General features: G+C 52.5%; 1 protein-coding gene across 1 annotated transcript in view; it reads left to right on the top strand.

Moving 5' to 3' along the window:
• Window positions 1-11,952, top strand: part of CREB3L1 (cAMP responsive element binding protein 3 like 1) — a 58,507-nt gene extending 46,555 nt beyond the window's left edge. Inside the window, exons 5-12 of the mRNA XM_029061564.2 lie at window positions 517-674; window positions 1,574-1,723; window positions 2,030-2,088; window positions 2,335-2,403; window positions 6,442-6,541; window positions 7,744-7,870; window positions 9,768-10,029; window positions 10,328-11,952. Of these exons, the coding sequence (XP_028917397.1) occupies window positions 517-674; window positions 1,574-1,723; window positions 2,030-2,088; window positions 2,335-2,403; window positions 6,442-6,541; window positions 7,744-7,870; window positions 9,768-10,029; window positions 10,328-10,364 (962 nt within the window). The 3' untranslated portion in view covers window positions 10,365-11,952. The remainder of the gene's footprint in view (window positions 1-516; window positions 675-1,573; window positions 1,724-2,029; window positions 2,089-2,334; window positions 2,404-6,441; window positions 6,542-7,743; window positions 7,871-9,767; window positions 10,030-10,327) is intronic.
• Window positions 11,953-15,825: the final 3,873 nt, after the last annotated feature.

The following is a 15,825-nucleotide window of genomic DNA, read 5'->3' as shown; positions in this document are numbered from 1 at the left end:
AGAACGTTCTTGAGGAGCAGCCCTTGGAAAGCTCTGGAAAACATAGCCAGCAAGGGACCAAGAAAATCCAAGTGCCAACTGTTTTGATTTTTCCTTTAGTCTGTTGGCCTTAGGAGCTGTGGGCCTAGGCCGTGTCCCTGCTGCCTCTTCTGGGGTTGTTCTTGCTGAGTATTTCTTGATCCCTCATTGTGTGCCACCTGTACACATCTGGCTGTGCCAGGACTGCTCGGGGGAATTGGTTCAATACAGCTCTTCCAACGCTAGGAAGGGGCAGGTGGGCCTTGGGGAGATGAACAGGCTTGGAATTCCTCATCCCTCCTATGACTTCTACTGGTTCTATGACCTCTGGACCTTCCACACAAAAAAAGAATGGAAAATAGTTCTCTCCGAAGGCAGTATATGCTATGGGTTTGGGAGCAGCTGTTCACCCGTGGGGAGGGTGGCTTCTGGAGATGGCAGGGACAGGACTGCATTTACCTGTCTTCCCCCATCTTATCTCTCTGTCTTTCCCCACAGAGGACCTGGTCCAGATGCCTCCGACACCCCCCAGCAGTCACGGCAGCGACAGTGATGGATCTCAGAGTCCCCGCTCCCTGCCTCCTTCCAGCCCAGCCCGCCCCACGGCTCGCTCATCCACAGCTATTTCTTCCTCCCCCCTACTCACGGCCCCTCACGTAAGGATCCGGGAAGGCCATGAGGGAGGAATGGGGGACTTCTCCAGGTACCCCCCTTCCCCAGGACCCCACAAGTGCTCATTGAGGACTAGCAGGCCTTCCTGAGTGCTGGGTGCCATGACAACTAGCACCATGGAAACGGGGTAGGAATGGAAAGGCCGTGGTCCTCAGGAACAACCCTGGGCGCATTCAGGGTTGGGGCAGCAGGGAGAGCAGGACAAGATCAGAGTTGTTGGCAAGGCCTTGTGGAAGAGGTGACTAAGGAGCAGGTTTGGAGACTCTGCGGCAGGAGCCTGACATTACAAAGGGCCCAGGACCTGTGACCATCCAAATGGAGGGGCGGGAGCAAGGGGAATCAGTAGTCTGTTTAAGTGAGCCTCTGAGCTCCTCCTCTGGGGTCCCAGATCCAGAACCCCAGGAGAGCCTTTGGTCCCACTGTCCCCTCTCCTCCCAGTGTCTGTTGATGCTTTCCCAGAATAAACAGTGGTTTGTGGTCTCATGAAGGCCTGGGAAGGAGTCCAGGAAGTAGAGGGCTTATTCCCCTCAAGAGAATAAACTGTGCATGTGTGTGGTTGTGTGTGTGTGAGTGTGGGTGTCTGTGCATGCCAGGTGGAGAGATTGGGGCTGGCTGAAGGAGGATGGAAAGAAATTTGGGGGGTGGACAGAGAGGTTGTCCCAGCTAAGAAGGCCCGAGCAAGAACCCAAGAAGAGTTTTTGAGAGAGATGTGAAGGTGGTCATGGCCCCAGAATTAGATGAAGAATGATGAAGGGAGGACAAGAATTCCAAAGTAAACATTCCAGGATGCGGGCTGGGTATCTGACTGAGGTCCCAGAGTCAGGGGCGAAGATCGGGAGGTGTCAGCAGCCTTGCCCAAGGGGCTCCCTTTCTTGTTTCTCAGAAATTACAGGGGACATCAGGACCTCTGCTCTTGACGGAGGAGGAGAAGCGGACATTGATCGCCGAGGGCTACCCCATCCCCACCAAACTCCCCCTCACCAAAGCTGAGGAGAAAGCGCTGAAGAGAGTCCGAAGGAAAATCAAGAACAAGGTACCGAGCCTGGGGACCTTAAACTCCCAGGTCGGGATTGAATCAGGACCTGGGCTCTTGATGGGGCAGGGGAGAGGGCCAGGTATGTTGTCCAGTGAATTTCCAGAAGTAGGGGTCTCTCCTCCGGGAGAGGGGACTCCCACAGCTTCCTGGAACTCAGGAGGGCAGTGAGAGTGAGGGACTTGGGACGGCTGAGTGGACATTAGCCTTGCCCAGGCAGTGGGTGGCAGGCAGGGCGTGCCGGGGCACCAGGCTCGATGAGAGTGTGAGTGACGGTCCCTTTGGGTGTCTCCCCCTCCCCACTAGATCTCTGCTCAGGAGAGCCGCCGGAAGAAGAAGGAATATGTGGAGTGTCTCGAGAAAAAGTAAGAACTTTGAGAAAGGAAGGTGGGGGGTTGTGCTGGGGAGGGGTGGGTGGGATAAAACAGCAAATCTCTGCTGATCCCAGCCACATCCTCCCTGGCCAGTTGGGGAGAGTTGGGCCCTGGAATCTTGGGGCTGAGGAGAGAAGAAGGGGCCTCTGGGGGAAGGGCCTGAAGTTTCAGTGGATGGGATTTGGGGTGCAGATCACACCCGTCACCCTGAGCCTCGTGCTTCTTTGGTGCTCACAGGGTGGAGACATTCACGTCAGAAAATAACGAGCTGTGGAAGAAGGTGGAGACCCTGGAGAATGCCAACAGGTAGGCACTGTTTCCCCCAACCCCACCGTGGGGGAGGGTCTGCACCCTCAGAGGCACAGCCTTGGAAACGTGAAGTGGATTAAGATGATCGGGCCGGACCTTAAGGGTGCGAATTTAGGCCTCCTTGACTCCAACGCCGCCGTGGATGGAGAGATGGAGTCCTGGGGACACGACCCGATAGAGGCTCCCCCCTCCTAGGGCCTTCCCCCCCTCCCCGCTACATGCTCCCAAAAACCTTCCCTCTGGGAACTGTTGACAGAGCAAGGGAAGCAAATACCACCACCACTAAGCGTGATCTCCCACCCACTCCGGTTGCCGCGGACACAGTAGTTCCAACTGGACCTCGGGCAGGAGACTGGGCTCCCTTGAAGCAGCATGGTGTAGTGGATAGAGCCCGGGCCTGGGAGTCAGACGGTTGTGGGTTCTAATCCCGCTGTGCCATTTGCCTGCTGTGTGACATTGGGCAAGTCAATTCATGTCTCTGGGCCTCAAGTTACCTCATCTGCAAAATGGGGATTGAGACTGAGAGCCCCACATGGGGCAGGGTCTGTATCCAACCCGATTAGCTTGTTTCACCCCAGTGCTTAGTAAGTGCCTGGTACCTAGTAAGCACTTAACAAAAGCTATTGTTGTTGTGTTATTATTATTATTATCATTATTAACCCTCTAGACTGTGAGCTCTTTGTGGGCAGGGATTGTCACTCTCTATTGGGTGCTCTGCACACAGTAAGCGCTTAATAAATACAATTGAATGAATTATTGAAGATGGGCCCTAGGGCAGCAACCCACTTATCCAAATGTTAGTCCTGTCCCAGTTGAGAAGCAGCTTGGCCTAGTGGAAAGAGCCCAGGCTTGGAAATCAGAGGTCGTGGGTTCAAATCCCGGCTCAGCCGCTTGTCAGCTGTGTGACTTTGGGCAAGTCACTTCTCTGTGCCTCAGTTGCCTCATCTGTAAAATAGAGATTAAGACTGTGAACCCCATGTGGAACCACCTGATCACCTTGCATCCTCTCCAGTGCTTAGAACAGTGCTTTGCACATAGTAAATGCTTAACAAATACCGTCATTATTATTATTATTACCTTATCTGTAAAATGGGGATTGATAATAATAACAATTATTATTATGTTGTGTCATTATTATTATGTTATTATTAATGTCAAATGGGGATTAATAATAATAAGTAATGATTAAGACTGTGAGTCTCACCCTTTTCCCTCTGCTCCTCCCCCCTCCCGTCCCCTCCCCTCAGCACTGTACTCGTCCGCTCAACTGTATATATCTTCATCACCCTATTTATTTTGTTTAATGAGATGTACATCACCCTGATTCTATTTATTTGCTATTGTTTTAATGAGATGTTCCTCCCCTCGACTCTATTTATTGCCATTGTTCTTGTCTGTCCGTCTCCCCCGATTAGACAGTAAGCCCGTCCAAGGGCAGGGCCTGTCTCTATCTGTTACCGATTTGTCCATTCCAAGCGCTTAGTCCAGTGCTCTGCACGTAGTAAGCGCTCAATAAATACTATTGAACGAATGAATGACAACCTGATCACCCTGTATTTCCCCCAGCGCTTAGAACAGTGCTCTGCACATAGTGAGGGCTTAACAAATACCAACATTATTATTATTATTACTATTATTATTATTATTATTATTATTATTATTCCTGAGGCTCCGGGAAAGAGGTTTCTGGGGCTGCCCTGCCATCTGCTGGAGGTGCTGGGGATTGCGCCTGGTGGCGACAGCTCGCCCGGGCAACAAGGCCAAGCTGGGCGGGCCTGCGGGAGGAGGTTACTAAAGTCCCCGAGACTCGGGCCTCCGTGGAGATTCGCCGAGCTTTTTCTCCTCATCAAGAAACCCTTCTGGACACCTAAATTGGGAGCTCTTAGCTGGCGATCCCCGAAAAGAGGGGACTGTGTCCCTAGGCTTATTGGGGGCAGTGAATTTGTTCCTTTGTCCTCTCCCAGGTGCTTAGTACAGTGCTCGGCACACACTGAGCACTTAATAAATACGACTGACTAACTGGCCGACTCCCAGAGCCCTTCTTTTTTCAATGGTACTCGTGATGCGCTTGCTCCGTTTAGACCGTGAGCCCGTCGCTGAGACGGCGAGCCCGTTGTTGGCGGGGATTGTCTCTCTCTGGTGCCGAATTGTACGTTCCAAGCGCTTAGTACAGTGGTCTGCACGTTGTAAGCGCTCAAGAAATACGATTGAATGAGTGAATGATAATTGTGGTATTTGTTAAGCGCTTACTATATGCCAAGCACTGCTCTAAGTGCTGGGGGAGGTACAAGATCATCGGGTTGGACACAGTCCATGTCCCTCCTGGGGTTCACCATCTTGATCCCCATTTTACAGATGAAGTAACTGAGGCACGGAGAAATGACGTGACTTGCCCAAGGTCACACAGCAGACACGTGGCAGAGCCCATGACCTCGGACTCCCAGACCCGTGCTCTTTCCACTAGGCCATGCTTCTTCCCTGTGGGCCTGGAACTGTACTGAGCGCTGAGGCAGATGTGAGCTGTTCCGGTTGGACAAAGTCCATGTCCCACATGGGGTTCACAATCTTAATCCTATGTTACAGACGAGTTAACTGAAGCACAGAGAAGTTAAGTGACTTGTCCAAGGTCACGCAAAAAATAAGTAGCAGAGTCAGGATGAGAACCTAGGTCCTCTGAGACTCTATGTGCTCTATTCATTAGATTGGACTGAAGGATAACTGGACACTGGGAATTAATCAAACAATCAATTAACCTTTCAGGTTCCTTTGGAGAGAGATTTTTGCACCAGGCAGCCAGCTGCTCTTCCTTTTCCTATGACTTTTCCATCCCTGTAGACAGCACCACCATCCTTCATGTCTCACAAGTCTGTAACCTTGGCATGCCGCTTCTCAGCTGTGTGACTGTGGGCAAGTCACTTCACTTCTCTGTGCCTCAGTTACCTCATCTGTAAAATGGGGATTAAGACTGTGAGCCTCACATGGGACAACCTGATTACCCTGTATCTACCCCAGCGCCTAGAACACTGCCTTACACATAGTAAGCACTTAACAAATACCAACATTATTATTATCCTTGACTCCTCTATCTCATTCAACCCACAGGTCCTGTCGTTTCAACCTTCACAACATCGCTAAAATCTGCCTTTTCTGCTCCATCTAAACTACCACATTAATTTAAGCCCTTATCCTATCCCTCCTTAATTATTGTATCAGCCTACTTGCTGACCTCTCTGCCCCCTGTATCTCCCCATTCCCATCCATTTTTCATTCTTCTGCCTGGATCATTTCTCTACAAAAATGCTCAGGCCATGATTCCTCACTCCTCAAGAACCTCCAGTGGTGCCCATCCACCTCCGCATCAAACAGAAACTCCTCACCATCGGTTTTAAGCACTCAATCACCTGGCCCCCTCTTACCTCACTTTGCTACTCTCCTACTACAACCCAGCCCACACACTTTGCTCCTCTAATGCCGAACTACTCACCAAACTACTCACCGTACACGGATCTCCTTTATCTCAGCACCGACCTCTTGCTCACATTGTGCCTCTGGCCCTCCCTTTTCATATCTGACAGGCAGTTACTCTCCCCACCTTCAAAGCCCTACTGAAGCACATCTCCTCCAAGAGGCCTTCCCTGACTAAGCCCTCATTTCCTCTTTTTCCACTCCCTTCTGCATCGCCCTGACTTGCTCTCTTTATTCACTACCCACCCACCCCAGCCCTTATGACATATCCATAATTTTTTTTTATTAGTGTCTCTCTCCCCATCTAGACTGTAAGCTCGTTGTGGTCAAGGAATGTGTCTGTTATACTGTTGTGTTGTATTCTCCCAAGCGCTTAGCATTGTGCTGCACACAAAGTAAGCACTTAATAAATGCGGTTGAATGATCGATTGATTGACCGATTCCCTTCCATGATCTGTGGGATTGTAGGTAGGTGGACAGGGGTAGCTAGGCTTCAGCAGGGTTAGAGATGCTTGCAAGGTTTGACCAGAAAGCCCAGAGAGATGTTTCACTCTGCCCCTTTTTCCTCAGGACTCTGCTCCAGCAGCTGCAGAAGCTCCAGGCCCTTGTGGCTGGCAAGGTCTCCAGACCCTACAAGATGGCTTCCACTCAGACGGGGACCTGCCTCATGGTAGGTGCTTTGCATCCTCCCTGCCGGACTCCACGGTCCCGTCGAGACGGGCCCAGCCCCTGCCCTTCCCGAGTTTCTCGGCTTCTGGGCCGCTGGAGGGATTTCCATTCCCGGCTGCCCCAACCCCAGCTCTCACCCCTCCCAGACCAGCGGTGGGGAGAGAACTTCCCCTTGGCCTGGGTCAGCACTGGGCTCCCCCCAAGCCACTTGTGGGGACGAACGTCTGAATTTCTCACCCCCAGGACCCAGCCAGAGCCCATCAAGCATAGTATCCCTGAGAATAAGCCAAAGGCTGCATTGCTGCTACCAGGGCAGGGACAGAGGCACTGCTATTTTAGGCACTCTAGCCCTGGGGGCAGGAGAGATATTTTAGATCATTTCACTGAGCACTGAAGACTCCTTAGTTGTAATTTACCACTTTCACTCCTCCACCTCTAGTCCGGCAGTTGTCCCAGCGGCACTGGTCTAGCTCTAGCCCTGGGCAGTGGACAAAAGAACGCGGCCTGCATGGACAGAAAGAGACCCATTGCTCATGCCTTGGGAGCAAGAAGGTGTCGAGGGACAGGGAAACGGGGAGTGTCCCAGCCAGGACCCCTGCAGCTGGAGCCTAATTTCCTGGGAGCTGTCTTGGGTGGGGAGCAAATTTGCACTTTAGCTTCCCTCATCCTGCCAGTTCCTCTCCCTCATTTTCCATTCTGCCTGCACCCACATGCGCCCAGAGAAAGCAGCTTCCATCCAAGGCCCACAGCAGGCATGTCCAGGGAGCCTATGGTCTGGTGTGAAGTTTTTTAAATGAATGCAGGCTGAATGTGTCCTGGGAGATAGCCCTGGCACCTGGGGTCAGAGGCCTGGCAACTCTACCTAGCTCCAGGTTCTCTTAGAGCTGCACATGGGGCTTGGAGAGGGCAGACCACCTACCTTCACAGCACAGGGGAAACACTGCCCTGGTCAGGACCACCTTTGTTTTGGGGACCAACTGGTGCAGCACTGTCAATACGATCTGTTCCATTCCACCCGGCAGCGTGGAAGATTTCATTCCCTCAAACGCTCCAGGGCGGAAAGGTGCTGGCATGTCAAGGCCAAATTAAGCCCTGAGAGTCCAAGACCTAAAGGGAAGGGCCTGGTATCCCTCAGGACCCGTTGTCTCCAAATCTCTACCCCTCCTCCTTGGGATCTGGCTCAGCCTTTCTTCTCTGATCCAGGTGGTGGTTCTGTGCTTCGTCCTGGTCCTGGGCTCCATGGTGCCGTGCCTCCCGGACTTCTCCTCCGTATCCCAGACAGTGAAGGCGACTCCTCTGCCAGCCGCCAACATTTATACAGCCAGTCAGTGTGAGTGCCGGGCCCTGCTCGGGTGCCCCTCTCCATCTTCTTATTCCCATTCGCTGTTGGCCTACTGTCCCAGGCCAGTTCCGTTTCCCAGTCCCCCCGCAGGAGTCCTGAGCTGAGAAGGAGGTCTGGAGTGATGGGGGAGCAGAGGCAGTTGTTCTCCGGGCTTCGGAAGGACTGGAGGGATCAGGCCCAGCACCAGGGAGGGCCGGAGGGTGGATGAATTAATGTCCCTGCCTCTCTTCACGCCTAAGGTCCCCATTGTTCTTAAATTATTTATATTAGTATCTGTCTCCCCACTCTAGACTGTAAGTTCATTCTGGGAAGGGAACGTGTCTACCAACTCTACTCTCCCAAGGGCTTAGAAGAGTGCTCTGAGCACAGTAAGCGCTCGATAAATATCATAGCTAGTTTACCTTTCCCGATGCAGCCGCTCAGATGCCCTGCAGACCAGCTGCATTCAGTATACGGCTTCCCATTTGGGGAGCTCTCAGAATGAGAAAGGCAGGACCCTCAGCTGTCATGGGGAGGAAGTGGATGGAAATGGATCCAGAGGAAAGACGGTTTCCACCATGGCCAGCAGTGTAGAGGAGCACAGGAGTGATTTCTATTCAACCCAAGGAGAAACGTTCTGGCCAGAGTGGGTGTTAGACGCTGACTTTGGATAGACTTAACGGGGCGTCCTGAGGCATTTGGGGGAAGGAGGTGCCTTGCTCCTTGATGGAAGGGATTGTGTCAGCTTACTCTATTGTACTCTCTCAAAGTGCTTAGTAAAGTGCTCTTTCCCTTGGAGGAGCAGTGTGGCCTAGTGGAAAGAGCCCAGGCTTGGGAGTCAGAGGACGTGGTTTATAATCTGTTACTTACCTACTGTGTGACCCTGGGCAAGTCACTTCACTTCTCTGTGCTTCAGTTCCCTCATCTACATAGTGGGAATTCAATACCTGTTTTCCCTCTTTCTTAGACTTTGAGCCCCATGTGGAACCTGATTATCTTGTATCTACCCTGGCGCTTAGTACATTGCTTGACGTATAGTAAACGCCTAACAAATACCACTGTCTGATGGAATGTTGGAGAGAAAGGGAAATAGGGAGAGTGTGAGAGGTTGCCTCAAGCTAGAGGCAGTGGTCAAAACAGAGGGGCAGTCCCATTTAAAAAAAATAGTTTGTCCTAAACACAAGACTGCACCTTCTTTTGCAAGAATAATGAATTCACTATCCTATGAGACCAAGAACAATGAATTCTCTTCTTAAACTCCTTTCTACAAAACCTTTATATACAAATCTTCCCCTCGGCCTCCTAGGAGTAATCTTCTACAATTTTGGAAGACCTCTGGCCCCCAAATCCCTGCATAAGAGAGCTCCCAAATTACTTCCTTCCACTGCAATTGTTTTCAACCAATCAATTGGATCATATTTTTTGAGAGCTTACTCTGTAAAGGGCACTGTGCTAAGCATTTGGTGGAGGGTCGCGAGCGACCTAGGATACACCAGGTTTAGACTGGCTTAGGAGAGACAGCGACTCTTTCACTCATTCATTCAGTCATTTTTATTGAGAGCTTTCTATGTGCAGAGCATTGTACTAAGCGCTTAGGAGACTACAATATAACAATAAAGACTCATTTCCTGCCCACAGCGAGGTTACAGTCTAGAGGGGGAAGGCTCATCGGGCTTCAGGGTGGAAGCGGAGACTCCAGGGCCCATCTGAGTCGGAGGGACTAGGTGGAGGGTCCTAGAGGAGCTCGGCCCCAGGGCGGGCCTGGCCAGAATGGACTTCCTCCCTGACCCCTGACCGAGGGGAAACCCCGCAGCCCTGGTATCCCCACCGGCGCTGGCACGTGGGTGGGAGAGGGCCTGCCCGCTGCGCCTTGCTCAGTCACTGTGCCCCCCCCCGACCCTTACAGTGCCATCCCGAAGCCTTCTCTTCTATGACGAGGGGGCCGGCTCGCTGGAGGACGGCTACAGCTCCCTGCTGGCTGTGGACGAGGGCTGGGAGGCCAAGCCGAGATCCCCGGAGGAGCAGCAGGCCCAGGATCTCCAGCCCCTTGGCCACCTGGCCAGGTCGCACGAGGCCTCCAAGTATCTGAGCAAGTCCCAGCTGGAGGCACCGGATCAGAACCGCACTGGCCCAGATTTCACCCACCCCAAGGAGCGATTCCATGAGAGGTGAGCGGGCCGCTCCACGGGTTCCAGAAGGGCGAGAGGGCTAGGATATGGGGTCGGACCGATCCCCTCCTCACCCACCTGGGCCCTGGCCTGGCGGCCTCTACCGCTCTCTGTGGAGACCGGATTTGCATCTCCCTGAGCAGGCCCAGCCGGGGCCATGTTGGATGGAGTCTGGGAGGGTGGGGGTTGGGGAAGGGGGAGAAGCGAGGAAAATGAGGGAAACCGAAGTCCTGAAGAGAGAGGGGATCCAAGTAGCCGGGCCCAGGCCTCAGTAACCACCTTTCCCTTCTCTCCACAGGGACCAACACTCCAATGACACGACCAAGTACTTGTAGCACCCGCCAGAGTGCAGCGTAGACTCCCAGCTGGGGAGAGGGATCGAGGGTGTGGGGCCTTACTCCTGCCCCTGAGTCAACCCTTGCCCTCTCCCTCCCACTGCCGGCCTCCAAGATGCCCATCTCCTTCAACCGCCCTCGCTGTCCCAGTGTCTCTCTGCCCTACTCTGCCCCTCCCCAACCCACCCACCCACCCGCCCAGCTAGCACTGACTTGAAGGAGAAGACTCTTTGGGTCGGTGAGAGGGGTTCACCCTGGGTGGAGAGGAACGGTCCTGTGCCACTGCCCAGATTGGGAAACCGGAAGCTCTTCAGATTCTAAAGGATTCAACTGCCTCTATCCCGTCCTGGGTACCGGGCCAGATAGCCTGGGCCCAAGTTTGAGCTGAAAGGGGAGGGAGGGTCCTGCCCGCTCTGATAGGGCTGAAATTTGTGTCTCTCCCCTTGCCAAAGCCTGACCCCCCGTGGCCTTCAGCTGGGCCGCTCCACCAGGGCCCAAGCAGCTGCCTCCCTGTTCCCTTTTAATTCTCCCAGGCCACAGCCCCTCTCCAACCCAAGCTGCATTTGGACTGTTCTCTTGGAATGAGCCTTCAATTTCCTTCCTCCCCAACAGCCTCACTTCCTTTCTCACTCCTCATCTCACCCAGGCACTGTGCCTGCCGGCCTCTCACTCCAGGCGTGGGCCAGCTGAGTCCCAAGCTGAGGCAGAAGATCCGGTTTCATTGGGGGCCTCTGGTGTGTACATAGACACCATCACATCCTCCCTCCCCCTCCAGTCAGGGCCTCCCCAGCCCCCCACCCACCCCTCTCTGGGAATCAGCAGTCTCAGATAGGGGTGGCTGTCAGGGCCCAGGACGGGAGTGGACCATCCTCTGCTTCCCTCCCTTCGGAGGGAGCGTCCTCAACGGCATTCGAGACGTCCCAGGGAATCCAGCCATGGGGAGCAACGGGAACCCAAGGGGAGGGGACGCCCTCTCTTTGCCCCTTTCTCCCATGTCCCTTCCCTTTCTGGGGGATCGATCCAGAGAGTGAGGCCTGGGTCCAGCCCCTTCGCCTTCTTGGACCGAAATATCCCCGGGACCAATGAGGGAGGGCTTCCCTCGGGGCTCCCTCCCGATCCCCCTCTGCCTCCGTCCTTCCCCCTCAGACATACCACTGTGTTGTCCCCACCCCCACCCCATGGCCAACAAAACCACTCTCCCCAACCAGAGGCTCCCCTTTCTGGCCCCATTTGTGGGGGCCCAACTGGGCCCCACTCCCCGCCGCTGTACAGAGACCAAGAGCAAAAATTGTTTGTAAATAATGAACCTTATTTTTTATTATTGCCCATCCCTTAAAATATTGTATTTTAGACACCCCCACCCCCTCTTTTCCATTTTGTATTTTATGAAGTTAGTGCGGGCTTTGCTGCTGTCGCCCCTCCTCACCCTGCCACCCTGGGGGCTCACTCTGCCCTGGGCCCTCTCTCCCACTCCCCCGCTCTCCCGCTGCCCACGCGCCGGGCCTTTTTATTCACTTCCCCCCTCCCCGCCCTCAGCTCAGCACAAGCTTTAGAGAAGCAAAATTAAAAAAAAAAGATGCAGCATCAATTCTTGGCTCTGCACTTTTCTCATTCAGAGGAGAGGGAATTTCGCCCGGGTCCAGGGGCTTACTTTTGAGCTGAGCCTCCACCTTCCGGCTTCAGCTAGGGTGGGTGGACCCAAGGCCTTCCCCAAAGGCACCGCCAGGACCCCGGGGTGGGGCGGGGGGTTTCGGGAGGTCTCACTCCCAATTCCTGTTCCTATGACTCTGCCACTGCTGAGGCTATTGCTGCTGGAGCGGACTACAGCATCAGCTTAAACAACCACACGGGAGCCCAAGTGGACAACAGAGAATTGTTCCGGGCCCACAGGAAGCTCCCGGAGCCTGCTGACGATAACAAGTTATTATTATTATTATATCTGTTAGGCGCTGACTATGTGCCAGGCACTGTATTAAGTGCTGCGGTAGATCCAAGCAAATCAAGTTGGACACAGTTCATGTCCTGCACAGGGCTCACAATTTTCATCCCCATTTCACAGATGAGGGCACTGAGGCACACAGAAGTGAAGTGATTTTTGCAGAAGACAAGTGGCAAAGTGGAAATTAGAACCCATGACCTTCTGACTCCCGGGCCATGTTCTATTGACTACACTATTCTGCCACCTGATAATACGTGGAGTATTAATCGGGTTCTTATTATGTGCCAGGGTAAATGCAAATCAGATTGGACCCAAAAGGTTTACAACCTAAGGGGGAGGGAGGACAGGTAGTAAATCCCCATTTGACAGATGGGGCAACTGAGGCCCAGAGGAGTTAAATGATGTGTCTGAGATCACACAGTAGGCAAGTGGCAGTGCTGGGATTAGAATCCAGGTCTTCAAATTCCCAGTACTGGGCCCTTCCTGCTAGGCCACGCTGCTAACCCTAACTGGAAATCAGTCCTAGCCTCTTAACACCATGATGATGTAACATTGACATGGTTAGGCATTCCCTGGCTAGCTGGGGTGGGAGAGGACAGGACTCTCTCCAAGGGTTTGGGCTTCCAGCTCCTTGTGGGGCTTCTCTGTTGGGAAAGCAGCCTGGCCTAGTGGATAAAGCAGCGTGGCTCAGTGGAAAGAGCCTGGGCTTCGGAGTCAGGGGTCATGGGTGTGACTCCCGGCTCTGCCACTTGTCAGCTGTGTGACTGTGGGCAAGTCATTTAACTTCTCTGTGTCTCAGTTACCTCATCTGTAAAATGGGGATGAAGACTGTGAGCCTCACGTGGGACACCTGATTACCGTGTATCTCCCCCAGCGCTTAGAACAGTGCTCTGCACATAGTAAGCGCTTAACAAATACCAACATTATTATTATTATTATAAAGCATGAGCCTGGGAACCAGAGGAGCTGGGTTCTAGCCCAGGCTCTACCGCTTGTCTGCTACGTGACGGTTTAGTCACTTAACTTCTCTATGCCTCTCTTTCCTCAACTGCAAAATGAGGATACAATGTCTGTTCTCCCTCCTACTTGACTGAAAGCCCCATATGGAATAGGGACTGTATCCGGTCTGATTAACTTGTATCTACGCCAGGGCTTAAAACAGTGCTTGACGTCTAATAAGTGCCTAACAAATACCTAAAAAATTATTTTAAAAAAACCTATTTCCAGCTTCCCGTTTGGCATTTGCCCACGAGTGTTCGCTAAATTACTATGGACTGGCCAGTGGGCCGCGTGGCCCTGATGTCTTTGGAAAATTGGCCTTCATTACTACTTTCTCCTCTTGCCTTGTGCCTAGTCCAGCCATGCCTAGGGGAACAAGATGAAGCCTTAGACACGTACACCCCCTGCGCCAGAAAGAGAACTGTCGTCACAGGAGCAGGGTTAGCTCTTTCACTCTTCTCTGACGGGAAGTTGGACTGGAGTCAGGGTGCGAGAGTTTCATTCCACAAACCTTGGCGTCACCAGGAATTTACCTACAAGACCAATCAGAAGTATTTCTCAGATCAGTCTGATTCGTTTACAAATGCTAAGAGTGTTGGCTTTGCCCGGGGACATTATTATCTTCTACTTTTGAGCTAAAACTCCGGCATCTATTAACAGGGAATCGGAACTACACCTTCTGAATCGAAGCCAGCTCATAATGAATCCCCAGCTGCCTAAAAATTATAGCTAGAGGATGTGAAAACGCCCCACTTGCCAAGCCTGTAACTGCCTTTGCTGGACTTTGTTCTACCTCCGTCTCCACCTGGGCTTCAGGCTTCAATGAGACCTATGTGCAAAAATGATTTATCACCTCTGCCTATGTTCTCAGGATGCTCCTACCCAGCGGAATAGCAGGATCAGTAAACGCCACTGTTTCCTCAGTCCTGTTGGCCCGCTCTCTGGCCCCGACCATCTCCAGGTGACTATTTTCCCCCATTTTGGGGCCCATCCAGAGTGGAGCAGAGTTTGCTGTGAGACTCTGATGATGCCAAGATGTCAGGATTCCTTCACCATGGGGACATCATTCCAGCCAGCTGGAGCAAGGGGAATCCAGCTCCCAATCCCCAGTTCAGCCCCACCCGCCGAAAACGGCTTCAGCCCAGATCCCAGACTGGGATTCCCGCTGGGCCTGAGGGAGTCCGGCAGCTGAGCTAGAAATCTCATCCGGGCCAGAGCAGGCTGAGGTGCTGGCCTCTTTTCCGGTCCCAAGACAGTCCTCCTTCCTGACAGGAATCCTGGTCCAATGTTCATATTTATGTTTCCATCTTAATCCATTTACTAGCACATAGTTGCGGTCTCACCGTTGACGTATCTCCCCCTCGCCACGTTGTTTAGCCTGTTGATATAATCTCCGGCAGCCAAGGTAGGACATCCTTAGGTCACGTGTGCTATTGTCTCTTGAGCCAGTCTGGTCGGCCCGCCCAACCTGCGAGCAAGCTCTCCCTCATTACATCCTTGCATCTGTTTCTAGGGCCAATTACTCTGCCCTGAACAGCCACAACAAAGCTTTCGTTGTAAAGTTGCCCATCCCTAAATCATAACAACTGTGGTATTTGTTAAGCGCTTTCATTCCATTCATTCATTCAATAATATTTATTGAAAGTTTACTGTGTGCAACGCGCTGTACTAAGCTCTTGGGAGAGTACCATATAACAATAAACAGGCTCATTCCCTGCCCGCAACGAGCTTACAGTCTAGCTGTATGTGTGTATGCATGGCACACTTAATGTGTGCCAAGCACTGTACTAAGTGCTGGGGTAGATATTGTATTGTACTTTCCCAAGTGCTTAGTACAGTGCTCTGCACACAGTCAGTGCTTAATAAATACGATCGAATGAATGAATGAATGAATAATCAGGATGTCCCAAATGGAGCTCCCGATCCAAGTAGGACGGAGAACAGGTATTGAATCCCCATTTTATTCATTCATTCATTCAACAGTATTTATTGAGCACTTACTATGTGCAGAGCACTGTACTAAGCGCTTGGAATGTACAAATCGGTAACAGAGACAGTCCCTGCCCTTTGCCGGGTTTACAGTCTAATCCGGGGAGACAGACAGACAAGAACAATAGCAATAAAGATACTGAGATACAGAGAAGTGAAGGGACTTCCCAAAGTCACCCAGCAGGCAAGTGGCAGAAGTGGGATTAGAACCCAGATCCTGACTCCCAGGCCAAGTGGCTTCCCTGTTTCTGGCTGGTAGTTTGGGGCGGGCAGATTCTGCTCAGAGCAGGACTCAGAGAGAGGGAGAAAGAGCCCTGGGGCCCTAAATGGGGTGGGGGAGTGGCAGGGGCTTCTGGAGAAAGGAGAATTCAGTGCTGGCTGTACTTCCATTCATCTCGAGGCGTGAGCTCCTGGGGAGAGGGAGTAGACAGCAGGGGAATGAAATCAGCAGATGATACTAAATTGGGAGGCACGAGGAACACACCAACGAGGACACAGGAATAATACACAAAGGGCCCCGGTGAGGTTACAGAG

The sequence above is a fragment of the Ornithorhynchus anatinus genome, chromosome 3, assembly GCF_004115215.2.
Source record: "Ornithorhynchus anatinus isolate Pmale09 chromosome 3, mOrnAna1.pri.v4, whole genome shotgun sequence".
Classification (NCBI taxonomy): domain Eukaryota; kingdom Metazoa; phylum Chordata; class Mammalia; order Monotremata; family Ornithorhynchidae; genus Ornithorhynchus; species Ornithorhynchus anatinus.
Note: the sequence above shows the minus strand (reverse complement) of the source record. Positions and strands in the feature narration are given on the sequence as shown.